Here is a 26,447-nt window from a genome sequence, read left to right on the forward strand (position 1 = left end):
ATTCCAAATTAATCCCATAAGCTCCACCTCTCAGCCCACTTTCCCAAAATAAATAATTAACTAATGAGAGAGTTAATTAAGCTGTTCCTTTGGTTAACTATCTTGCTTAGTTACTTAACCACCTTCTCTTACTCTACAAAATTCCTAACTGAAAAAAACAGCTTCAAATTTGTTGTCCTCTTGTTTCCTGCTATAGAATAGAAGTGAAGTGAAGGAGAAAGCTTAAGAGAACTAAATAGCATTGGAAAATGGAGGAGAAGATTTCGATGTCTTTGAAGAATCATGATTTTCGTTTCTTTATTTCGTCTTGATTGCTCTTTTTGTTTGTTATTTTGATTTGGAAAAAGAAAAAGAAGAAGTAAAGAGTTAAAAGCAATGGAGTCTCGAATGGATCATTACGAGATCATGGAACAGATCGGCCGCGGTGCTTTCGGCGCTGCCATTCTCGTTCACCACAAATCCGAGAATAAGAAGTAATTTTCTAATTTCTCACTTTCTGGATTTTTAATAATGCGTTAAATTTTGTTTTTCTATAATTTCCAGGTATGTACTGAAGAAGATCAGATTGGCGCGGCAAACGGAGCGTTGCAGGAGATCGGCACATCAAGAAGTTAGTTTACTTTGTTTAACTAATTCAATCTGTAATGTTAGAAAGTTTACGTTTTCCAGTTTATAACTTTGTTTGACTTTTGTGGAATGTAGATGGCACTTATATCACGAGTCCAGCATCCTTACATTGTTGAATTTAAGGAAGCTTGGGTTGAGAAAGTAAGATACGATCATAGGATACTACTTCTTTTGTTAGGAATCTCGAGTCAAAATCTACTTTTACTTAATAGTTTTTTTAATTTGTGACTGGCCTTTTTTTATGTTGATTTTGAGTTTTTTTTACTGTAATGCAGGGTTGCTATGTTTGCATTGTTACTGGATACTGTGAAGGTGGAGATATGTGAGTTTCCTAGCTTGTATGGTGAACTTTGGTTCAGAGCTTTTTGTTCTTCAATATCAGCAATTTTTGAAATGTGTCAATATTGCCCTTTTGTTGTTCCTTTTTAACAGTGCTGAATTGATGAAAAAATCTAATGGAGTCTATTTCCCCGAGGAGGTAATTTAATGCCTTGTTGATTTTAAAGTTATTTTCTTCGTGAGTTATGACTTGCAAGTTAACACCCATGACTGTAAACGTTGTGCAGAAACTCTGCAAGTGGTTTGCGCAGCTTCTTCTGGCTGTTGAATATCTGCATTCAAATTTTGTTTTGCATCGCGACCTAAAGGTCTTGTTTTAAATTTAGACTAGCCTTTCTGGTATCATAATGATGTATGCGCTGACTTTGGCACTATATTTTTCAGTGTTCCAATATTTTTCTTACCAAAGATCAAAATGTCCGCCTTGGTGAGTTCGTCTTTTCCCTTTTCTTATTGTTTTCTACAGGTTCCCTCTCTCACATTTCATCCTTGAGCTATGTTAGATTTCCTACCTAATTTCATATTGTTATCAACAAATTTATCCCTTGTCTGTACTGGTTTAGGGGATTTTGGACTTGCCAAGACTCTGAAGGCAGATGATTTGGCTTCCTCGGTATGTACCATGTAATAAAATGAATTTTTTATATGCTTTTTGTTTTTAATCTTTTTCATCCACCTCCAAGGATGGAACAGATTTTTGGGTTCATTTTTCTATATTAAGCATTTAAGCTTATGCTACTAAGCTTAAAAGTAGAGATTTGTTAATATTTATTTTCTGTTTACTGATACCTCAATTTTCCCATACGTTCTATAGCAAAAATCTTGCATCGAACCATGGTTACTAATAAACTATCTAATTCATCAAATGCTCCAATTGTTGAGGAACTGATAGAATCGGAAATTAATATAATTCGGTGTGCCACAGCTTGCAAGATGATCATTATAATCAGAACAACCAAATGAACATAGGTAATCACTTTTTTCTTCAAGGAAAGAATTAAAATGAAAAAAAATTGATTATTCTTTTTAGCTTACATTACAATTTAAGGGGAGGAGATGTCAATATTAAGACTCAAACTTTGGATCTTAAGCTGCTAACTCAGAGGTTCAATCACTTGCTTTTTTGAGTTATTAAAAAATAAAAAATTACAAAAAAATCAATTGTTAATTCTGGGATTGATGTTTCAGTTTCTGAAAAATTGAGAATACATACATGTATGCAACTTCCAGTTACCAAGCTTATATCTGACGGTTGGATGGATGTACTTTTGAATGGCAAGTATTATTATTATTGATGGTGGGTTGGGGAGGAATGTCTAGGGTTTGACATCACTACATCGATAGCTTAGATGACATCACCTTGCATTAGTAGTTTAACATAAAAAAAAAGAAGCTAAAAACTGCAGAAGGATATTCCATATTAGTAAGTGTACGAAGATGAACAGTATCTTTAGAGTTAGATTTGTACTCCTCAAGCCCCAATACCTGATACTCGGAACGTTTGGACAAAAGCCAGTGGGGAGGAGGGAGTTGAAACTTGCATCTTCAACCTCCAATGGTGGGGGTCATGACAATGACCACTAGTCTACAACCAGGCGTACTTAAGCCCTTTTATTGACGACCAACCAGACTTGGACCATTTTCAGTGAAGACAAAATTTATATACCTTTGATATCATTTTTTTTCATTTGTTTATTTATTTTTCCTTATATAAGAAAATGCTAATTATTTGTAGTTTCAGTGCAATTTAATAGTTGTTTTATACATGGCTCAGGTAGTTGGAACTCCCTATTACATGTGTCCTGAACTGCTCGCAGATATTCCTTATGGTTTCAAGTCTGATATTTGGTCTCTGGGTATGTCTTTTCCTAAATATGTGTTTGACATGAGTAAATATTTTTCTTTTTTAACCGCTTCTTGTTGAACAGGGTGCTGTATGTATGAGATGGCTGCTCATCGCCCTGCTTTTAAAGCATTTGTAAGAGTTCTCACATTTCTTTTGGTCGAATCTGTTTCTTGTATCCTGGAATGGGTTTACATTAACCCTTCTTTTAGGTGTAATTATATCCATTTTGGCAAGTAGCGTGTATTTCATTTGATATTATATTAAAACAAGAAAACTGTAAGAGTTCTAGTTTCTCCCTTTTATCTTGTTGTGAAATATTCACCATTAACAAATGTAGCAAAACTTTGTATCTGTTGTTTATCTTAATTAGGAACGAGCAGTAATCCTGTGCTAGGTTCAAACAGTTTCCAGGAATTAGTAAAAAAAAAAAAAAAAACAGTTTTCATGAATTCAATGCTCGTCTCTTTTAAACAGTGCTTTAAAGTTCTTATGGTTGTCTACTTGACTGGTTTAAAGTAATGTCCTCCTCTCATTTGAGAGGTTTTCTGCAACTGCTAATTTTATGCTTCCACTAACCACGTAAATGATGCAATTTTAATTTGAATAACTTTTATCAAACTTCTTGTTCTAGGACATGGCAGGGTTGATAAGCAAGATAAATCGTTCCTCTATTGGCCCTTTGCCTTCTTGTTACTCTCCATCCTTGTAAGTCTTAATGTGCATTTTAGCGCTCACCATTGTTTGTGTGCATGATGACCTGAGTATTCCGCATAATTTTTTTATGCTCTACTAATGCTCTTATATCCTTGTCTGTTTTTATTTCTTCTTTTAATTATTCTTTCATATACATGTTTGGACAAAGTTAAGGTCTCTAAATCCTCTGTACATGATAATTAATTTGTTTAATGTAATACACACAGGAAAACACTTATCAAGGGCATGCTAAGAAAGAATCCAGAGCACCGACCAAGTGTAAGAGTTTTTTGTTTAAAGTCTAAGAATGCTTTGTCAAAAAAAAAAGGTCTAAGAATTCTACATCTGCAAGAGTTCGAAGTAACAGTTTGAATTTTCATTTTGATTAGGCATCAGAGCTTTTGAAGCACCCTTATCTGCAGCCGTATGTTGATCAGTATCGTTCATCCTTCAGCTACCCTTCAACAAATTGCTCCTTGGATAAGCATATTTCCACTGGTCGTGAATCTCGTGATAATAGGAAAAATATGGCCGAGAGTCACAGCAGTAATAGCTCATGCAGTGATAAAGATAGTTTACTTTCAAGTGACAGAAACACTGCCACAATGGTTTCAAATAGCAATAGTAAGGCCACTGACAGAGATTCAATTTCTAATGATGAGGAAGGAAGCACTGAGCAGCACCTGCCAAGTAAAGAAGAGAATGGCCCCATTGTTTCCACAGGCAAACTTGATGAAAAAGGAATGACCAAACCTTCTTGTATGGAACAGGGATCTAACGCTCAATCAAAACAACCAAAAACCATCAGAAGTATAATGATGGCTTTGAAAGAAGGGAAAGTAAGAGAAAGCGGTTCCCCAATGAGAGGCAGCCGTACAAAATCTGCAGGTGGATTGACTCAAAGAAATAATGTAGAGGCATCACCCAAAGTTCTCAAACCACCTGCTCCCAGTCCGAGTTCAAAGTCTAATGCAGATACACCAACTGTTGCTTCAACAAAATTGCCATTAGATTCTGCAAAAAGGATACCAGGATCACACCATTTGAAGCACCAGGTATGGCTGCTTCCAGTAAGTGTTCCTATTTAAATCTATTAAGTTATCAATATCCTCGCTTATTTTGCAAGATTCTGCTATCCAGTTACCTTTAATTGAATCCTCCCCAAAGGCCAAACCTAGACATGAAGGGATTCCTCAGCCTGCGCCTGGGACGCATGTTGCTGAAGATGTACTACCTTCTAAGCCTAGGCAAACAACTCCTCCTTCCAAAGTTGCAAGAAGATCACCTATTACTGGAAGAATAAAACATGCTGAAAGTGATGTTTCAAATGGGGCAAGTAACGGACCAAAGTTAGGATATAGTGAGATAAACCAGGAGTGTGAGGTTATTCCTTGTCAAATGCTTAACGGTCGCATTGCAAATGCTTCTAGGGGTGTAAAACCAGAGGCTGAGATAGCTCTAATGGCAGGTACCAAGGCGGCGCAAACAGATAGCAGCAATTCTGACTCATCTTCAATCTCAATTCAAGCATTTGAGGTATGTGATGATGCAACAGCCCCTTTCATCGACATGACAGAACAGGTGCATGATTACGAGACAATCACCGACATGAAGAGCTTGGAATCATATCCACCATACAGTTCACCTGCTCTGAAATCAGACAAGCCTGAAGTTCTTTTGAGAGAAAGCCATGGGTATGACCATAAATCAATCATGTCTTCAACTGAAGAGTCTAGTCCAACCAAGGATCTTTTTCATTTTACTTCAGTTGATGCTAAAGTGAGTCTGAATGCCCCTGTGGACCTTCCAGGCGCGGTTTCAGAAGAAATATATGTTCATAAAGATGACTCCACTTCAAGCTGGACAATTAGCAGGCATGATGCTTCATTAATTCAGACAAGTTATATCAACGATGCTCCTTTAAGCGGAGTAAATAGACGGGATGGTCTCCTTATAAGCGACACAAGTAGTAGGGGTAACACCTCAATAAGGAGGCCGAGTAGCGGTGATGATCCACATGTAAGCATATTAAGCAGCTGGGATGATACCCCGATAAGCAGGTCAAGTAGCAGAGATACCCCTGTAAGGGGGCCAACTATTGAAGAAGATTTCCCCATTATCAGGTCAAGTATTAAGGACGAAACTGTGTCAAACGGACCTAGTAGCAGACTTGATATGATGCACCGTTCAAATCTTTCCTCTGCATCCAGCAGCGATGACAAGTTCACTGTGATGGAACTTGTCTCATCAGTTGCAGGAAATATGCCTTGCAGTTCCCAACCAATTTCTTCTACCCAAAAGAACACACAGCCAGAGAAAAGAACAAATGAGCACAACCCAACAATTGAAAAACCAGCAGTGACCTCTCCTCCGGTTTTCGATGATGTTATACATGTTATAAGGCATAGTAGCTTCCGTGTTGGCAGTGAGCAACAGGGGATGGAAAAAGCGGAACCGGATGTGGATGTTGGGAATTTCATAAATGTAGTGAAAGATGAATTGAACATGAGAAACATGACTAGTCCAGTGACCCTTAAGTCACCAAGTTCAAAATCAATTGTTTCAGGTTATGGCGGTGTTAAGGAAGAAGATGTTAGGAACTCCAATTCCTCATTTGCAGAATCTGGTTCAACAGACGTGGTGAAGGAAGAGGAGACAGCAGAAAAAGAAACATTGGATGTCAAGTGTGATAGGCAAAGGGCAGAGGCACTTGAAGGACTTCTAGAATTGTCTGCAGAGTTACTACAAAATAACAGACTGGAAGAGCTGTCAGTTGTTTTGAAGCCATTTGGGAAAGACAAGGTGTCCCCAAGGGAGACAGCCATATGGTTGGCCAAGAGTATGAAAGGGATGATGATTGAGGACTGTCGACGGAGTTAGTTCATGAATCATCATTTTTTTTTCCTTTAACATATGAAGGTTGGCGGCCGGATCAATTGCAATTAAACGCACTCCAATAAATGGCAGAGCTGTTTCATGAATTACTGTTCCTGGGTAAGCTTTTATTGCCTGGTTTATTCACATTGATGTCGTAACTTGTAAGTGTTGGCTTCTTAATTAACCATTCATATCTCCTTTCACCACTCCCCACATGTATTTCTGAAAAGAACAAATCAGATGCTGTGTTTTCACTTCAATTCTGTAATTCTTTAAGTGCATTTTATTGCTGCTGTTGTTGTACATAGTTGAAAATACGAACCAAGTAAACTTCTTCCTAGACACATGTTATGGATATGCTATATAGAGTGCAATTGTTGGTTATGGTTTTTAATAGTTATCTGAACCCATACGAATACGAGATCGCAATCCGCAATTACTGTCAATAAAATTTTATTCAACGGTAGAAAAAAGAGATGTAATAATCTGAAACTAAAATCTTAAAAAAAAATAAACATTATTGAAGGGTAGAAAGGAGAGTCCAAGGTGTAGGATAACTTAGGTCCAGGTGTTTTTATTTTGGTTGTCAAATTACATAAACTTTCAATTTCATTGTTATATTTTGGTAATTCTCTATTAAATCATTAATGGGAATGATGATGTGGTATTTTTAATTATATAATAACACATTTGATTTTAAGAATTTATAAATTTTATAAATTTAATCTTAATTTTAAATATTTTAATAAATTTTAATTTTCTATAATTATAAATTTTATTAATTTGATCATCAAACACATCTTCTATAAAAATAAAAATAGATAGCTTATAATCAAATATAAAATATCAATCATAATAAATATCAATAATGAAGAGAATCGAAAATAATGATTTTAATAAAACATCCTACCCACCTTTGTTATAAAATCGTTGTCGAAGATGTTTCTGTGATAGTCGTCTATTAATTAACTCTATTCATTTGCATAATTTTAATAAATTAAATTTCATTTGACTGACTTCAATCAAATACAGTTTTATATGAATTTGGATTTAATCATATTTTTTATTTTAGCTGTAACCTGTTTTAAATTGAAAAAGATTTTTATCCTTGGGAACAAATCTATTTCATTGCAATTCAGTTTTGTTAGCAATCCAATTTTGGGAGAAAGAAATATGAAAGAGACTGCTTTTATAGAATGGACTTGGATGCTTTCATAGTAGTTTCCTCGTGGATGAGAGGCAATAGGGAAATTCTACTATTTCACCCCCACTTTTGGTCACTGTTTAGGTCTTTTGACTTTTCACCTTATTTATTTCCACCCTTTATTCTAATAATGAAATGTTTGCTTAACCAAAAACCAAAAACCAAAAACCTCACCTGCATCAAACATCAAACCCAGGCTGTTTTAATGTCTAAAATATTAAAGGCAACCCATCCTCAAATATTATTATCACTGTAAATTACAAAATACTCCAAACATATTATTTGATAAAAACCCCATGCATATGTAGTGGATACATTGGACAAACGATCGAGATGAGGACTCCCTTCTTTTCCTCATGAGCAGTTGGATCATCATTGATGTCAAACGCATATGCGTTTACTGTTTACAATGCTACACTTAGGACTCGGCCCTAGCCTTGGCTTTGGGCTGCTACCCTTTTCTGCACCACTCAAACCCCACTTTGTTTTAACACTCAGACACATATACCATTAATTTGACAATCAAAATACTCAATCTAGGATTTATATTAATCACTTTTCAAATATAGTCTTTCCCAAAACTTACAAATTGAATATATTTAGATATCCTTTTGCATCAACACGAAAACCAAATACTTAATATTAAAGATGCAATTTTAAGGGAATTCACTAACAAAAAATCACAAAACACAAGGATGAAGATGCAATTTTAAAAGGATAAAAATTTTCTATAAATTAATTAGTAAGCAATTTGATCTTACTTAGGGCAACTAGTGGTCGAGCTGAGGCAGGTGCAGTGAAAATAGCAAGACTGAAAAGCAAGAGAATGCAAGCTATAAGAAATGCCTTCATTTTGGGCATCATTAATTTGGATTTTGTTTCCTTAATTTCCTTCCTTTAGTTGTGTAAATAAAACATTCTTCCCTCCCCATTTTATAGGCAGTTCTAAATTCAGAGTTTCAAACTATGATGATATCATAATCTTGACTTTATCACCTTAATTTTATTTAAACACAAAAATCCTAAATCATAAAACTATTTGCATGTCACCGCACACATTTGACTACAACATTTTTATTCATTCAATTAACCTTACAAATTTAAACCACCAAGTTTTCAAATCTTATTCATTATAGAATGCTATCTTTTAGAATAAAAAAACAAACATACACAAATATTATTATTTACGAATTTTTTAACTTATTATCACTGTCAGTTTGAATAATACCTATGGTTATAAAAAATAAATGCCTTGGTAAAAATTGAATCAAATTTCATTGCTTCCATCTTTATCTATTAATATACCCTATTCATTTGCATGCTTTTTTAATCAATTAAAATTTCTCTTTTCAGTTTGAGGTTTACTTCAATCAAATATTGGACGTCCAAGTCCTACATCGGTTTTCTATTCTTTTATTTGAATCTATTTTTTTTAAGTAAATTCTACTGGGCTTTTATTATTAAGAAGAAAATAGAAAACACATTACGAGGCCCAGTTTTGGTATTGACTTTATGGACTGTATCTTACTTATCGGCCTAACAAACAAAACCTAAATTAAAATAAACAAAATCAAATGAAAAGACAACTCAATTAAAGCTGCAGAAAAAGCAAACCTAAAGTAATAATGCTTAGCCGATTTCCAAGGCACAGCTAGACACCAACTGCCTCTTCTTATCATTTCCAACGTCCCTCTCTGTGCAGTCGAATAGCCTCTCTTTTAGTTTTCATTTCTGCTATTCAATTCTTCCTACACAAAATCCTCTCTAATCTGGGCATACTCTCCATCGTCCTTCCGGGTTCAAATAGGAAAGGTCTGGGTTTGCTCTCAACTGGTATGTTTCCTCTCCTTTCTTTAAAGATTCTTTTGCTACTTTGTGGGCATGGACATTGTCTGTTCTGTTTATAAACTGGAACCCAATTTCATGAAACCATGCTTTCTTGCTTTGAATGTCACTGATTATCGCCCCGATGACAAACTTATCTTGTTCTTGTGATTGGCATTTTTTTAATGACTAAGCGAGAATCTCCCCTTACCACGACTGAGCGAAGGTCCAACGATATTCCTAACTTTACAGCCTGTAGTCCTATGTAGGCTTTGACTGTGAAAGGCGATGGAACATTTGAGTGTAATACAGTTTTTTATGCCAAAAGTTCCCCCAAATAGTCCCAAGCCACCAAACTTGAAGCCGATTTAAAGTTTTTTTTATCGAAGGCTGCGCCAAACTTGGTCTCCGCCCTAGTATTAATTTCTCGACTACTATGATTTTTGTTTATGGTCAAGGTACTTGATCTCTCTATTATACCTATAAGTTCAGCCATATAGCTTTGTATACTTTGTGATAACTCTCTTGCTGTCTCTGTTTTCCTTTCATGGATGAGTCTGTTTCTCGAGTTCCTGATGAGCCATATTCCACAGAAAACCATTCGGCACTGTTCAGAAGAGCAACTGTAATACCCCGAGAATTTTTATAGTAAGATATTATCCTTGATATAGTAAAATAAGGAAATAAAGTGACAAAAAGGGAAATTTTGAGTTATGTCAGTATTGGGAAGTATATTATGATATATTAATTCAAGAAAGGACTAAATTGTAAAAGTGAGAAAAGTTTTGTTGCATAAGAGTAAATACTCAAAATTTAAGGGTTAAAGTGTAAATATGAAAAAATTAAAGGACTAATAGTGTAAATATTTTAAGGGTGGAATGATCTAGAAACTAAGGAAAATGGATGAATTAGGACCAAATTGAATAGGTGAAGAATTATGATGGAGTAAATTATAATTTTACCAAATTTAAATGATGACTCAATGATAGAATTTTAAAAGATCATAATGGGCAAAATGGTCAATTAGAAGGAGAGAGAATTCTAGAAGTCAATAATGATATTAGAGATATTTTGATATTTTATAATTATTTAATTAAATAATATTTTTTTAATATTTTAATAAGATATTTTATTAGTATATAAAGAAAGAAAGATGAGGAATTCTCATCCATCTTTTACATGCAACCAACGTTAGAAGAGAAGAAAAGAAAGAAATTTCCTGTTCTTTACAATTTGGTCCTTTCACCAAAAATCCACCATTTTCACTTTGAAATCAAAAGAATTTCCATAGCCATCAAGAGAGAAAGATGACAAGGAGACTATGGGGAGCTAGAATATCAAGTTAGATTCAAGAAATAGAAGCTGGAGGAGAGAGAAAGTCAAGTTAAAGATTGAAATCAATAGGACAATGTAAGAACATCAAGATTTCAATATATTTTTAAGCTTGTTATTATTGAAAAAGCATGGATATGATGCTATAGTAGAGTTTTCTTACATAAGGTTTTATGTTCTTGATATGTTAGTGAAGGGAAGTAAGAGAAAGTGATGAGAAATATTATAGAGAAAGGGAATAAGGGTGTTATAAACTTAGTAATCAACATTTTGCACTAAAACAGTTTTGGACAGCAGCAGTAGTCTAAATTTGAAAATTCACCAAAAATTGTAAAGTTTTAATTAAAGGTTAAATAATATATGAAATTAAAGATTATTTATTCTAGTTTCACTAGAAAAAATGGTATAAGTAATGGAATTGTAAATTGTGAGATATAACAATTTATGTGACGCCAGATCAGATTGATTTTGGGTTCCCCTGTTCTGACTTTGGAAAATTATTAAAAATTGTATAAAAATAATTAGGGGCTTAAATTTATATGTTTAAATCCTTAATGAGTCTATTTTCAAGAGAAATAAACGAAAACATCATCCGAATCCCGTACTAAAAGATAATTAATTTTTAGTAAAGAAAGGTTGAAGCTGTCAAACAGCAGAATAGAGATAAATTTGAAGATTTTACTGTACTTTTTGGCTAAAGTATAAATTCTAGAATTTTTATGGTTGAAAGATGCCATGGCAACATGACAGGAAATGAACAATACCATGGTTGAAAGATACCATGACAACATGACAGGAAATGAATAAGACAATAGTTGAAAGATACCATGGCAACATGACAGGAAATGAATAAGACCATAGTTGAAAGACACTATGGCATCATGTCGAAGATAAATAAGACCGTGGATAGGAAACACTATGACATCTGTTGAACAATTGATATTCAAGTAATATGTATCAGATGACGAGTGGTTATATGAATTGGTTGTAAAAAATGGTTGTGTGAAATGTTTACAAGAATTGGTCATATGGAAATATATGTACAAAATAGTTGTATGAAATAATTATAAAGATAGATAAACGAAATAAGTATAGGTACATGGAATTTAATTTATGTTAAGTTTGATTTGAACTATTACCGAATAATTATACATAAAATATATGGAAATGATGGTGCATGAAATATTGATATAATGAAATGAATGATATATGCTTATGAAGAAACAATAAGAGAATAATATGTTTCATGACATGTACATATATGATTATCTTTGATATGTTGATACAAGGAAATTATGTAAGTTGAGACAATTATTAAACTCAAGTGTGACATGTCTAGAAAATAAGTATATCAATGTTGAATTTATATAAAATATGTGCAAGTATACTAACAATGTTGTTGTTTGATGCTTAGACAAGTGCCAAGCTATTGATTGAATGGTAATACGTTTATTTATATGATGCATTAAATCGGTAACTATTTAATTAAATTTTTTGTTAAATGATATGTAAATCCTAGTAATGCCTCGAAATTCTGTTACGGCGACAGATACGAGTTAGGGATGTTACAGCAACTCTTAAAGATCCAGGTAAGCCAGTCCCGTGCTATTTAGTACCCACGAGAAGCTTAACATTTGCCATACCTCTGTTGTTATAGGACATTGCCAAAAAACGTGAATATTGTCTTCTTCTCCATTTTCGCATTGAGGACACACTGCATTAGCTGTTACTCGTTTAGATCTTAGGTTGACAAGAGTAGGAATATAATTCCAAGAAATACGTCATATTGTGATTGTAATCTTCGTAGGCAACTGTAGATTCTAAAGTTTTTTGTAGAAATCTTTTAGATCGGTTTGTTTTAAAATATTAGGATCCAAGCTAGCCTCTTGTAATAGTTTATAGGCGCTTCTTACTGAAAATTTACCGGATGGCTCCCCTCTCTATACTTGGAAATTGTAACGCCCCCACGCCCGAAACCATCACCGGAGTCAAGCTTGAGGTGTTACTAAACTTATCTTACCTTTTAAACAACTCTAAATCACTTATTTTAATTTTCGGAATAAACTGTTTTTCTGCGTCATGGTTACTTAAAAATTCATTTCTCGAGTTTCAAAACTCGAAATTAAGATCCGTAAATTTTTCATGAAACTAGACTCATGTATATATCTACTAATTTTTTTCTAGAATTTTTTACTTAGCCAATTAGTACAGTTTATTAGTTAAAGTTTCCCCTGTTTCAAAACTCGACTGCACTGACCTCTTCTTACTACGAACCATTTTGATTCCTGTACAAAATTCATATGACTAAGTCGTTTGTTTCTCTCAAAACTAGATTCAACAAGAATTCTAACCATATAAATTATACCTTCTAATTAGTTTTGTACAATTTATGGTGAATTTCCAAATTTGAAACAGGGGATCCAGAAATCGCTCTGACTGTGTTTCACTAAAACTCAGATATATCATAAAATATAATACTTTTACCTGTTTTGCTTATTCCATAAGAAAATATACATAATAAGCTTTAATTTCATATATTATTCATCTTCAAAATATGTTTCTACAATTTTTAGTGATTTTTCAAAGTTACATCATTTCTGTTACTTGAATCTGTTTTAGGCTACTTTCACATTTTCATAATTTTCATGTGATAATCATCATTCAATCATACATATTAATAAACATGTATATCATCAGCTATTTTCTTAGCTAATCACTAGCAAGTATTTACACATCATTCATTATTCATATTATACCAAAAGTAGCTAAGTTTCTATACATGCCATACCTAAAACAAAACGCCTAGTTATACCGAGTTATTTCTTTGATAGTGTGATCGGCCTCCGACATTTCCTTCGATCCCCGAGTGACTAGATAAGTACTATAAGAAGAAGAAAATAAAGAGATTAAGCACTAGGCTTAGTAAGCTTACAAGCAAATAAATCACAACATTCAACATAATGGATAATTATGCATAATATCATCTAACATCATAAATTTCTTTACTTCTCAATTTCTATCTTCTTCTTTATTCCCTTACCTTCTTTCTTACGACCTTTCCTTTTCATAAGTATAATCTACTTTTCCTTTGCTGTTAATTCACTGTAATTTAACTCGTATCCTGACCCGTTGAACCACTCGGAATACTAAGGATACTAGGGTCGTTCTGCTCATCAATATCTCGCCAATGCCATGTCTTTGACATGGACTTACATGAATTATTCTGTCTCCAATGCCATATATAATATGGACTTACATGGCTCAATCCTGTCTCCAAAGCCATATTTCTAATATGGACTTACATGGCTCATTTCGTTCTCGTCTCACAACCCTAATATCCTATCATTCCTAGGGTTCAACCGGCTTTCTAACACTTTTCCTCTGTCACTTCACCTTAAATTCGACTTTAAATATTTTCATAACATAAATATATAAATGCTAGAAATTGAAAATAATAATGTAAAATAAAAGAATATTGCATTTATTTACTGTAAACTTACCTTGATACAAAATGTGACTAAACCTTACAATTTAGTCCTTTACTTTTTCTTTTCCTCGTTCTTCTTTGGATTCTTGATCTATAATATAAAATATTTCTACTCATTAGCATTTATTTGATTTCTATTTCACTTCACAATTTATGCTGTTCAAAATTCGAAATTAAACTTTTACCCCAAAATTTACAGTTTTTACAATTTAGTCCCTGCTCAATTCACCCATCAATTGAACTAATTTTTTATAAATTAACACTTTTATTTTATCATTATAAACTATTTCACAGCCTTTGATATTCTGAATTTCAACACCAACATCTAATTCACAATTTTGCACACAATTAGGTCCTAAATACCATTTTCTATCAAAATGACTTAATAAAACAACCTTAATATGAAATTAGAACTTCAATTTCATAATAATTCATCATAAACTACCCTTACTCAGCCAGGGTAACTTCCAATTTCACCCACCAAATCAAAAACTAATGAATTAGATGATTGGACCTAATTGTAAAAGTCACAAAAACATAAAATTACTAAGAAATAGTAAAATTGAACTTACATGGTGCAAAAATATGAAAAACCAGCATAGGAGACCTGCTACGGCGTTTCGGCTGAGAAAGATGAAGAAATGTCTAGATTTTCAATTACATCATTTTTTAACTATTAACTTTTATGCTAATTCCAATTTTGTCCCTTGTTCACATTGTTTTCTTGCTTATTTCATACCCAAACCGTCCAGCCATTAACCTTTGGGTCTAATTGCTCTTTAAATCCATCTTTTAAATACTTAAGCTATTTACTCACAATTTAACAAATTTTGAGCTATTTTCGATTTAGTCCTTTTAATTAATTAGCTATCCAAACATCAAAATTTTCTAACTAAACTTTAATACTAACTCAATGACACTTCATAAATATTTATAAAAATATTTATAGCTCGATTTTCAAATTCGAGGTCTCGATACCTCGTTTTTGACCCGTCTGACCTAATAAATTATTTTAATTCACTAATTTCACCATTTCACAAATTCTTCTAAATTCTTACTTGACTCATAAATATTAAGTTACTATCTTGTTCAATCTTATTTGTCCGATTTAGTGATCTCAAATCACCATTTTTGACACCATTGAAAATTAGGCCGTTACATTCTACCTCGAATTTGTGGTTTCGCAACCACTGTTCCGTTTAGGCCCTATTTCGAGATGTTACATTTCTCCCCCCCTTTAGGGATTTTCGTCCCGAAAATCTTACCTGTGAAGAGATTTTGGTACTATTTTTGTATAGCCTCTTCGGTTCCCATGTAGCCTCGTCACCCCATGTCTATTCCATAGTATTTTCACAAGTGCAATACTTTTGTTCCTTGATTGCTTTACCTCTCGAGCTAGAATCTTTACCGGTTCTTTACCATAAGTCATGTCTGGTTGAATCTCAACCTTTGTCTAAGAAATCACATGTGACGGATCTGAATGATAACGACGTAGCATAGACACATGAAATACATTTTGAATCTTCTCTAACTCAATCGGGAAAGCTAACCAATATGTTAATGGTCCGACTCTCTCAATCACTTCAAACGGTCAAATAAAACATGGACTTAGTTTGCCTTTCTTGCCAAATATGAGAACTTTCTTCCACGGGGATACTTTCAAAAAAAAACTTTGTCACCAACTTGATATTCGATCTCTTTTCTTTTAAATCAGCATATGACTTCTCGCTCGTCTCAAGTCGCTTTTAAACAATTTCGATAACTTTCACTTTTCTTCTGCTTTTAACTAGATCAACCTCAGAATCCGCTTTCTTTAAGCTCATCCAATATAAAGGTGTGCGACATTTACGTCCATACAAAGCTTCATAAGGTGCCATCTTCAAACTCGATCGATAACTATTATTGTAGGCAAACTCTACTAATGGTAAATATTTTTCCCAACCGCCTTGAAATTCCAAAGACACAACATCTAAGCATATCTTCAAGTACTGAATAACTCTCTCGATCGACCGTCGGTTTGAGGGTGGAAAGTCAGACTAAAACTCAACTTTGTGCCCAAAGCCTTCGTAATTTCTTCCAAAACCGTGAAGTAAATCTTGGATCTCTGTCTAAAATGATCGATAATGGTACCTGTGTAGTTTGACTATCTCTGACATATACAACTCGGCCAACTTGTCAAGTGAATAATCCATACGAACTGGGATAAAATGAGCCGACTTCGTTAACTTATCAATCACAACCTATACTGCATCTTTCTTTCTCGGTGTAAACGGCAATCCTGTCACAAAATCCATAGTAACTCGATCCCATTTCCACTCGTGGACCGCACAGTGCAATAAACTGAAAGTACCGATGTTCGGCCTTTACCTGCCGACAGATCAAACATCTAAAACAAACTCAAATGTCCTTTTCATTCCTACCCACCAAGACATTTTTTTTAAATCATTATACATCTTTATACTACCGGATGAATAGACAAAGAACTACTATGTGCTTCCTAAAATCTTTCGAATAAGCTCATCATTCTTCTGTATGCATACCTGCTCTCGGAACATCAAACAACCGTCGAATCGATCTGAAAATCTGACTCTACATCCGACTCGCACTGATCTCTTTTGGTTAACAACTCACTGTCATTTTTTTTTGAGCTTCACAAATTTCTTCAAGAAACATCGGTTTAGCTCTCAACTCAGCTAAGATAAAACCATCATCTGATAAGGCTAGACTAGTGTTCAAAGCTCTTAATGCAAATAACGATTTCCTACTCAAAGCATCAACAACAACGTTTGCCTTACATGGGTGATAATCGATCACTAGCTCATAATCTTTAATCAACTCTAACCATCTTCTTTGCCTCAAATTCAAATCTTTTGAGTCATCAAATATTTCAAACTTTTGTGATCGGTGAATATGTGGCACTTCTCACCGCATACAAATGATGTCTCCAAATCTTCAAAAAAAAACAATGGCGCTAGCTCTAAATCATGTGTCGGATAGTTCTTCTCATGTGGCTTTAGTTGTCTAGAGGCATAAGCAATTACCTTCCCTTCCTGCATAAGTACACAACCAAGTCCATTCATGGACGATCATCAGAATCACAAACTCCTTACCGGTTCTAGTTGCACTAAAACAGGAGCTTTAATCAACAATGCTTTTAACTTGTCAAAACTCTGTTGACACTTCTCAGTCCATTCAAACTTGACATCCTTTCGCAGCAATCTTGTCACCGGGGTAGCTATCATGGAAAATCCCTCTACAAATCGCCTATAATATCCGGCAAGACCAAGAAAACTTCTAACTTTTGATACATTTCTAGGAGGCTTCCAATCAACAATGGCTGAAATCTTGCTCGGATCAACCTTAATACTTCACCTGAAACAATATGTCCAAGAAAACCAACTTCTCGTAACGAACTCACTTTTGCTGAACTTGACATACAACCGATTATCTTTCGAATCAGAAATCGTTCTCAAATGCTCGCATGCTCGGTCTCATCATGAGAATAAATCAAGATATCATCAATAAACAAAACTACAAACTTATCCAAGTACGGTCGAAAATTCGGTTCATTAAGTCCATGAAAATGGCGGAGCATTAGTCAAGTCAAATGGCATCACAAGGAACTCATAATGACCATACCTAGTCCGGAAGCGATCTTCAAGACATCGACTCTTTAACTCACAACCGATAATATCCGGATCTCAAATCTATCTTGAAAAACACAGAGCTCCTTCAATTGATCAAACAGATCATCAATTCTAGGCAATGGATACTTGTTCTTTCTCATTACCTTGTTAAGTTGCCGATAATTTAAGCGAAATCTCATCGATCCGTCATATTACCTTGTTTCAATTCTAGGAATTCCTTTCTCTTCGGTCAATAAACCTCGATGATGTACTTTTACGAAATTCCTCCCGAAAGAAATCCCAAGTGACCATCTCCTTTGGTACAACCGATACAAGTGTCTTCCACCAGTAGTAGGTCGAGTCTCTAAGAAGTGATACTACACATTCCATACATTCCTCGGTGTACAAGATAACTCATCAAAGACTCGATAGTATTTTCTAACCAAAATTCGCTTCTTTCTCGCATCATCATCTTTTGTTGCTCGGAACTCTTCGCCCTTGTTTCTGATTCTATCAATCGGTGGCTTTTCTCTTATCACTGTACCTGTGATTGAGGGAGCTTGAGCTACATGGGTAGCCTGAGAATCATGAGAGGGTGGAGGTCTAACTGCCGGATTCGTATACGAACGAACTCGGCAAACAAATCATTCAAAGCTTGGAAGAGAGCTTCTCGAGTCACTCCTCCCCGATTAATCACATCGCCTATTCTCGATGGCGCTACCCTTCTACGGAGCAGGCGCATTACTTTCTACATCATCATCACCAGCTCACTCGGGATCCATTACAATAAAACAAAATATTTAAAAATCGTCGAGAGTCGTCACATTATCAAAATACAAGTATGGCATGTATAGCTAGACTTTTCTCACACTAGCTGTTCCGAGAACCGACTAAACCTGCTCGATACCAATAAATGTAACGCCTCCACGCTCAAACCATCACCGAGTCAAGCTTGAGGTGTTACTAAACTTATCTTACCTTTTAAACAACTCTAAATCACTTATTTTAATTTTCGGAATAAACTGTTTTTCTGCGTCATGGTTACTTAAAAATTCATTTCTCGAGTTTCAAAACTCGAAATTAAGATCCGTAAATTTTTCATGAAACTAGACTCATATATATATCTACTAATTTTTTTCTAGAATTTTTTACTTAGCCAATTAGTACAGTTTATTAGTTAAAGTTTCCCCTGTTTCAAAACTCGACTGCACTGACCTCTTCTTACTACGAACCATTTTGATTCCTGTACAAAATTCATATGACTAATTCGTTTGTTTCTCTCAAAACTAGATTCAACAAGCATTCTAACCATATAAATTATACCTTCTAATTAGTTTTGTACAATTTATGGTGAATTTCCAAATTTGAAACAGGGGATCCAGAAATCGCTCTGACCCTGTTTCACTAAAACTCAGATATATCATAAAATATAATACTTTTACCTGTTTTGCTTATTCCATAAGAAAATATACATAATAAGCTTTAATTTCATATATTATTCATCTTCAAACTATGTTTCTACAATTTTAGTGATTTTTCAAAGTTACATCATTTCTGTTACTTGAATCTGTTTTAGGCTACTTTCACATTTTCATAATTTTCATGTGATAATCATCATTCAATCATACATATTAATAAACATGTATATCATCAGCTATTTTCTTAGCTAATCACTAGCAAGTATTTACACATCATTCATTATTCATATTATACCAAAAGTAGCTAAGTTTCTATACATGCCATACCTAAAACAAAACGTCTAGTTATACCGAGTTATTTCTTTGATAGTGTGATCGGCCTCCGACATTTCCTTCGATCCCCGAGTGACTAGATAAGTACTATAAGAAGAAGAAAATAAAGAGATTAAGCACTAGGCTTAGTAAGCTTACAAGCAAATAAATCACAACATTCAACATAATGGATAATTATGCATAATATCATCTAACATCATAAATTTCTTTACTTCTCAATTTCTATCTTCTTCTTTATTCCCTTACCTTCTTTCTTACCGACCTTTCCTTTTCATAAGTATAATCTACTTTTCCTTTGCTGTTAATTCACTGTAATTTAACTCAGATCCTGACCCGTTGAACCACTCGGAATACTAAGGATACTAGGGTCGTTCTCGCTATCAATATCTCGCCAATGCCATGTCTTTGACATGGACTTACATGAATTATTCTGTCTCCAATGCCATATATAATATGGACTTACATGGCTCAATCCTGTCTCCAAAGCCATATTTCTAATATGGACTTACATGGCTCATTTCGTTCTGTCCTGTCAACCCTAATATCCTATCATTCCTAGGGTTCAACCGGCTTTCTAACACTTTTCCTCTCATCACTTCACCTTAAATTCGACTTTAAATATTTTCATAACATAAATATATAAATGCTAGAAATTGAAAATAATAATGTAAAATAAAAGAATATTGCATTTATTTACTGTAAACTTACCTTGATACAAAATGTGACTAAACCTTACAATTTAGTCCTTTACTTTTTCTTTTCCTCGTTCTTCTTTGGATTCTTGATCTATAATATAAAATATTTCTACTCATTAGCATTTATTTGATTTCTATTTCACTTCACAATTTATGCTGTTCAAAATTCGAAATTGAACTTTTACCCCAAAATTTACAGTTTTTACAATTTAGTCCCTGCTCAATTCACCCATCAATTGAACTAATTTTTTTATAAATTAACACTTTTATTTTATCATTATAAACTATTTCACAGCCTTTGATATTCTGAATTTCAACACCAACATCTAATTCACAATTTTGCACACAATTAGGTCCTAAATACCATTTTCTATCAAAATGACTTAATAAAACAACCTTAATATGAAATTAGAACTTCAATTTCATAATAATTCATCATAAACTACCCTTACTCAGCCAGGGTAACTTCCAATTTCACCCACCAAATCAAAAACTAATGAATTAGATGATTGGACCTAATTGTAAAAGTCACAAAACATAAAATTACTAAGAAATAGTAAAATTGAACTTACATGGTGCAAAAATATGAAAAACCAGCATAGGAGACCTGCTACGGCGTTTCGGCTGAGAAAGATGAAGAAATGTCTAGATTTTCAATTACATCATTTTTTAACTATTAACTTTTATGCTAATTCCAATTTTGTCCCTTGTTCACATTGTTTTCTTGCTTATTTCATACCAAAACCGTCCAGCCATTAACCTTTGGGTCTAATTGCTCTTTAAATCCATCTTTTAAATACTTAAGCTATTTACTCACAATTTAACAAATTTTGAGCTATTTTCGCTTAGTCCTTTTAATTAATTAGCTATCCAAACATCAAAATTTTCTAACGAAACTTTAATACTAACTCAATGACACTTCATAAATATTTATAAAAATATTTATAGCTTGATTTTCAAATTCGAGGTCTCGATACCTCGCTTTTTTGACCCGTCTGACCTAATAAATTATTTTAATTCACTAATTTCACCATTTCACAAATTCTTCTAAATTCTTACTTGACTCATAAATATTAAGTTACTATCTTGTTCAATCTTATTTGTCCGATTTAGTGATCTCAAATCACCATTTTTGACACCATTGAAAATTAGGCCGTTACATTCTACCTCGGATTTGTGGTTTCGCAACCACTGTTCCGTTTAGGCCCTATTTCGGGATGTTACAGAAATCATCATAAGGTGTTTCCGAAAGAAGGTTCTGCAAGATTTGTTGAGCTATTTCTGTTGGAAAGGTACTTTTAATTAACTTTGTCTTCCATGTTCTTGTTAAAGCTTCAATTAAGTCTGATACTAACTCTATTCTATTGTTTTTATTGCTCCGTTCGCCTGTGATCTGTCCTTTGATCCATCTATCTTTCCATACAGAAATTCCATCGCCTCTTCCAACTTTCCAACCCAGTCCATTCTGTAGTAAGCCTTTTACAACTCAGATACTCCTCCAAGTAAGTGAAGGTAAGTTCCCTAGTTGAGAATTAAGAAAATTTGACTGCGAATAATATTTAGCTTTAAAAGCTCTCACCAATAACGAATTCGAATAAGTAATAAGGCACCACCCCTGTTTGGCTAATAAAGCGATATTAAACTGACTAAAATTTCTAAAACCAAGGTCCCCTTTATTCTTTAAGATACACATTCCTCCATGTGCACTAATGTATTCCTTTTTTCCCATGCCCCTTTTGCCACCAAAACTTGGCAATAATACCCTCTAATTCAACATATAACGAAATTGGTAAAAGAAAACAAGCCTTTATGAAAACTTCCTTCCCGCCTTAAGAGAGGCGTCTGGCACTCCAATTGTCAGTCCACTTCTTAATTCGATCTTTTAAAATCTGGAACGATTCTTTTTTTTTCTTCCAACCATATTTGGTAGGCCAAGATAGCGTTTCAGGTCATTTGAACTTCGTACCCTCAAAATGTTTTCAATTGCTTGTCTATCTTCCATTACTGTATTGTTGTTAAAAAAGACAGTAGATTTTTCAAAGTTAACATATTGGCCTGAACAGATCCTATACTCCCTTAGAATTTCTTTTAATAGTGTGGCTCCTCTACTAGTCGCCTCGCTAAACAATATGTAGTCATCTGCAAATAACAAATGTGATATTTGCGGACCTCATCTGCTGATTTTGACTCCGTTCAATGATCCTTCTGTAGCTGCTAGCCGCATTAAACAAGAAAGTCCTTTTCCACAAATGAAAAAAAGAAATAAACTTAAAGGATGTCTTTGTCAAAGTCCCCTAGACGGTTGAAACTTTTCTCCTATACACCCATTAACCACCACTGAATAAGGCACTGAAACTAGACATTTCATAATAGTATCTATCCAATTTGTCACGAAACCCATTCGAACCATCATTACCTTAATAAAACTCCATTCAACTCTGTCATATGCTTTACTCATATCTAACTTTACCTCCATAAAACCTTTTTTTCCCAATCTCTTCTAATTCAGTGTATGGAGAATTTCATAGGCTAGAAAAACATTATCTGAAATCAGCCTTCCTGGTAGAGAGCACTCTGAGCCACATCAATGCATATCTCAATAACTCCTCTGAATTGATTTGCAATAACTTTCGCCACAATTTTGTAAATCACGTTGCACAAACTTATAGGCCTAAATTGCTTCATAGTAAAAGGATTGACAATTTTTGGAATGAGTACTATATATGTCACATTTATCTGTTCAACCTCTGTACCATCATTGAGAATTTGTAGACAAAATTTGACCACATCATCCCCAATAATATGCCAGCACTTCTGGTAAAAAACAGCTGGTAATCCATCTTCTCCTGGGGCTTTTGTAGGACCCATCTCAAACACCGCATATCCAATTTCTTCCTTTGTGTATAGCGCTGTGAGTCTTTGATTGTCCTCCTTAAATATACATCTTTCAATTCCAGATAGAAAATGGTCATAATTTCTTCCTACTTCTGACGAAAATAATTCTGGAAATAAGAACTCCAATACTTTCTATTTCCTGAATAATCTTCGTTTCTCTCCCTTATTCATCTTTCAGTTTATGGATAAGGTTCCTTCTTCGGCGTTGTGTTGCTTGGCTGTGAAAGTATGTTGTATTCTTGTCACCAAATTTCAACGAATCAACACGAGCTCTTTGTTCCCAATAACGCTCATCCTTCTCAATTTCAAAATTCAATTGAATCTTCGCATCAATCAGTTCAACCATCTTTTCATCATCTCTTTTAGCTTCTGTTAATTCTAAAAGTATGGCTGTGAGAAAATCTTTTCGCCGTCGTCTTTCTAATCGTCTGTTTTTATCCCATTTTTGTAACTCATCCTTTAGCATATCTAGCTTTTGCAACAGATTTCCTGAAGATGTTTCCCAACTGATTTTGACATTTTCTTCAAATGACTCTTCCATTAACCACCATGCCTCGAACTTGAATCTCTTTTTGTTTGGTCGTTTAATGACCTTTCTCGTATTAATTAAAACGGGACAGTGATCAGAAAAAAAGTGGATTAAGTGTCAAATAATTACCTCAGGAAACATGGCCATCCATTCTTTGTTGGCAACTCTTCTATCTAGTCTTTCTCGGATATTAGTCTCAGGTAGGTTTCCCTTCTCCCAAGTAAACCAATTTCCAGAAAACCCCACATCAGTTAGCTGACAAACTGACAAAACATTTCGAAACCTTTCCATTCTTCTTTCATCTCGAGGTAAACCTCCCCTTTTTTTCAAAACTATACATGATCTCATTGAAGTCCCTGTATATAAACCAATGAGCTATCTCACCAGTGTATAAATTTCTCAAGTCTGCCTAAGAATTATGTCTGTCTTGCACATAAAGAGATCCATAGAAACCAGTAAATCTCCATCTACCTCTTGCTTCATTATCATCAACCATCACATCAATATGTTTTTTGGAATAACTTTGGAGCGTAAAACCAATCTCGTTCCTCCATGCTAGACATAAACGTCCACTAGTGCTTTCAGAATTGACTTCAATCCCATTTGCATAACCACATGTATAACAAACTTTTTCCATTTGACTTTTGCATAAATTTGTCTACATAAAAAAGACTACTTGGGGATTTTGTGCCTTCAGCGTATGCCGAAGTCTTCGAACAGTCCGTGGGCTCACCAATCCACGGACATTCCAACTTAAAATTTTTATTGTGATTGGTCGGCTTGCCTCTTGGCAGCCGCCAATGATAAATGGTTGATCTCCAACAGTATCTTATTTCTGACTTCCGTATTACTACACTTACCTTTTGCTATTGGCTCCTCCATCTCCTTTCTAGCTCTTTTCTTTCCTTCTTATCCAATTAATACTCCATCTTTCAGGTCATGCTCCATATCAACTATAGTTTTAGTTAATAATATTTTTCCCCCAAATACTACCCATCCATTAGTTTGTCCTCTAAGTTGAATCCCAAAATTGGATCAAAAGTTTGTCCATAATCTAATTTTTTGTCTCCCACGGCCCACAAAGAATTCCTTGTCAAAGAACCATCATTTCTGTTTCCGTTCGTTTTCCAATTGCCCTCTTTTCTCAACTAAACGTTGTTCATAGCTAGATCCATTTTGGACTGAGCTCTTAAGGATAAGTTCCAACCCATTTCACTAGTCTCCATACCTAACACCATCTTAGCTTCACAAAAAGAGTCGTTATAACCCAATCAACCATAGTAGAAGCAAAATAGTGACAATATTTCATATTTGAATCTTACATATGTGTAGTTTCTGTAAAACCTAATCTGCTTTCTCCTTTTTAGCGGGCGCCTTACATCAGTCTGAACTCTGATTCCCATATAATTTCTGTTCTCTTTTTCCAGATTCGAGCCATCATATTCTAAAAATTTCCCTATGAAATTTCCCAGTTGCACAGCCAAATTTTCAGAAAAGAGGCCAATAGGAACATAATGAATCTGCACCCAAAAGGGCAACAGGATTAGGGAAACTTTTAAAGGATCTTTCCCCCACTGTAATTTATGTAGAACTAGCAAATGATTATTGAATGTCCGTGGAACTCCTTTTAACACCCTATCCATATCCATAACATGGTAAAATTAAAATAAAAATCATTTTTCTCCTAGATCTCGAATTTGAACCCCCGTATTGGATGCCATAAATTTGCCATAGTACTTTTCATTGTTGGAAAATGAATTATGTTTGGCTCAACTTAAATTTGTAGGGCTTCTTCCTCATCTTCATTAAGAGTTAATTCCGCTAAATCGGCTTCCATTTTTTTTAGATTCAAAATCCTACCTTGGAGTTACTGTGCTAATCAAGACCACAACGATTATTGAAGTAGATCACTGTCACAAATAACAAAACAAAAACAGAAGAAAAGAAACCTAAGAAACGTGCCAGAGAGGCAAAATATGCCATGCTAGGATAGCAGACTTTTTTATTATTAATACATTCCAACTACTAATATTTAAGTTAATATATATTTATACTTAAACATTAAGAATATATATAAAATAAACTTATAAATATCTAACTTATGTCAACTCAACTTTAAGTAATGGCATAATTGTTTCTTTGGCCCCTTTAATTTTTCTTCAATCTATAATTTAACATTCACCCTATATGCAATTTAGTTCTTATACCTAATTACTTTTAATTCTAGCAAATTCACTTAATCGACACCTAATTAACTATACAATTAGCTTCGTAAATATTTATAAATATTTACAAGTCTGATTTACGGGAACAGAGTCTTGAGAATGCATTTTTTTTAATTTAGTCCTTTTTAATTAATTCACTATCCAAACGTTAAAATTTCCTAACGAAACTTTAATTCTAACTCAATGACACTCTGTAAATATTTATAAAAATATTTACGGCTCAATTTATAAAATCAAGGTCTCGATACCCCGTTTTCTACCCAATTTACTTAATAAATTCCCCTAAATCACGAATCATTAATTCAAAAATCTTCCTAAAATTACACTTAACTCATAGATAATAATTATTAAAAATTTTAAACTCACTTGTCAAATTTAGTGGTCTCAAACCACTGTTTCTGGCACCACAGAAAATTAGGCTGTTACAGACCGGATGATGGGTCGTTTGAAGTTCCGACCAGGACTGGACCACGTAGTGATGGGAGGGGGTGCTCAAA

At 34.1% G+C, this 26,447-nt stretch overlaps 2 protein-coding genes and 2 long non-coding RNA genes across 4 annotated transcripts; 1 reads left to right on the top strand and 3 right to left on the bottom strand.

Moving 5' to 3' along the window:
• Nucleotides 1-6,778, top strand: LOC108453197 (serine/threonine-protein kinase Nek5-like). The gene is made up of 14 exons (XM_017751161.2): nt 1-473; nt 544-610; nt 703-768; nt 903-949; nt 1,060-1,105; nt 1,194-1,274; nt 1,351-1,393; nt 1,530-1,579; nt 2,741-2,822; nt 2,895-2,944; nt 3,444-3,517; nt 3,733-3,784; nt 3,895-4,560; nt 4,646-6,778. Exons 1-14 carry the CDS (start codon nt 376-378, stop codon nt 6,383-6,385), a joined length of 3,162 nt encoding a protein of 1,053 aa, XP_017606650.1. The 5' UTR covers nt 1-375; the 3' UTR covers nt 6,386-6,778.
• A 1,008-nt stretch (nt 6,779-7,786) lies between these two features.
• LOC128292921 (uncharacterized) lies at nt 7,787-8,493 on the bottom strand. Its single transcript, XR_008282910.1, has 2 exons — nt 8,348-8,493; nt 7,787-8,047 (listed from the first exon to the last, which is right to left on the bottom strand). It is a non-coding gene; the product is annotated as an uncharacterized LOC128292921 (long non-coding RNA).
• Nucleotides 8,494-19,502: 11,009 nt separating this feature from the next.
• LOC128292883 (uncharacterized) lies at nt 19,503-20,385 on the bottom strand. The gene is made up of 2 exons (XR_008282853.1): nt 20,315-20,385; nt 19,503-19,693 (listed from the first exon to the last, which is right to left on the bottom strand). It is a non-coding gene; the product is annotated as an uncharacterized LOC128292883 (long non-coding RNA).
• Nucleotides 20,386-23,359: 2,974 nt separating this feature from the next.
• Nucleotides 23,360-24,362, bottom strand: LOC108451022 (uncharacterized). Its single transcript, XM_017748760.1, has 3 exons — nt 24,197-24,362; nt 23,855-24,081; nt 23,360-23,788 (listed from the first exon to the last, which is right to left on the bottom strand). The coding sequence occupies exons 1-3, from the start codon at nt 24,360-24,362 to the stop codon at nt 23,360-23,362; spliced, it is 822 nt and encodes a 273-aa protein (XP_017604249.1).
• Between the last annotated feature and the right edge of the window lie 2,085 nt (nt 24,363-26,447).

This window comes from Gossypium arboreum, chromosome 5 (genome assembly GCF_025698485.1).
Source record: "Gossypium arboreum isolate Shixiya-1 chromosome 5, ASM2569848v2, whole genome shotgun sequence".
Lineage (NCBI taxonomy): Eukaryota > Viridiplantae > Streptophyta > Magnoliopsida > Malvales > Malvaceae > Gossypium > Gossypium arboreum.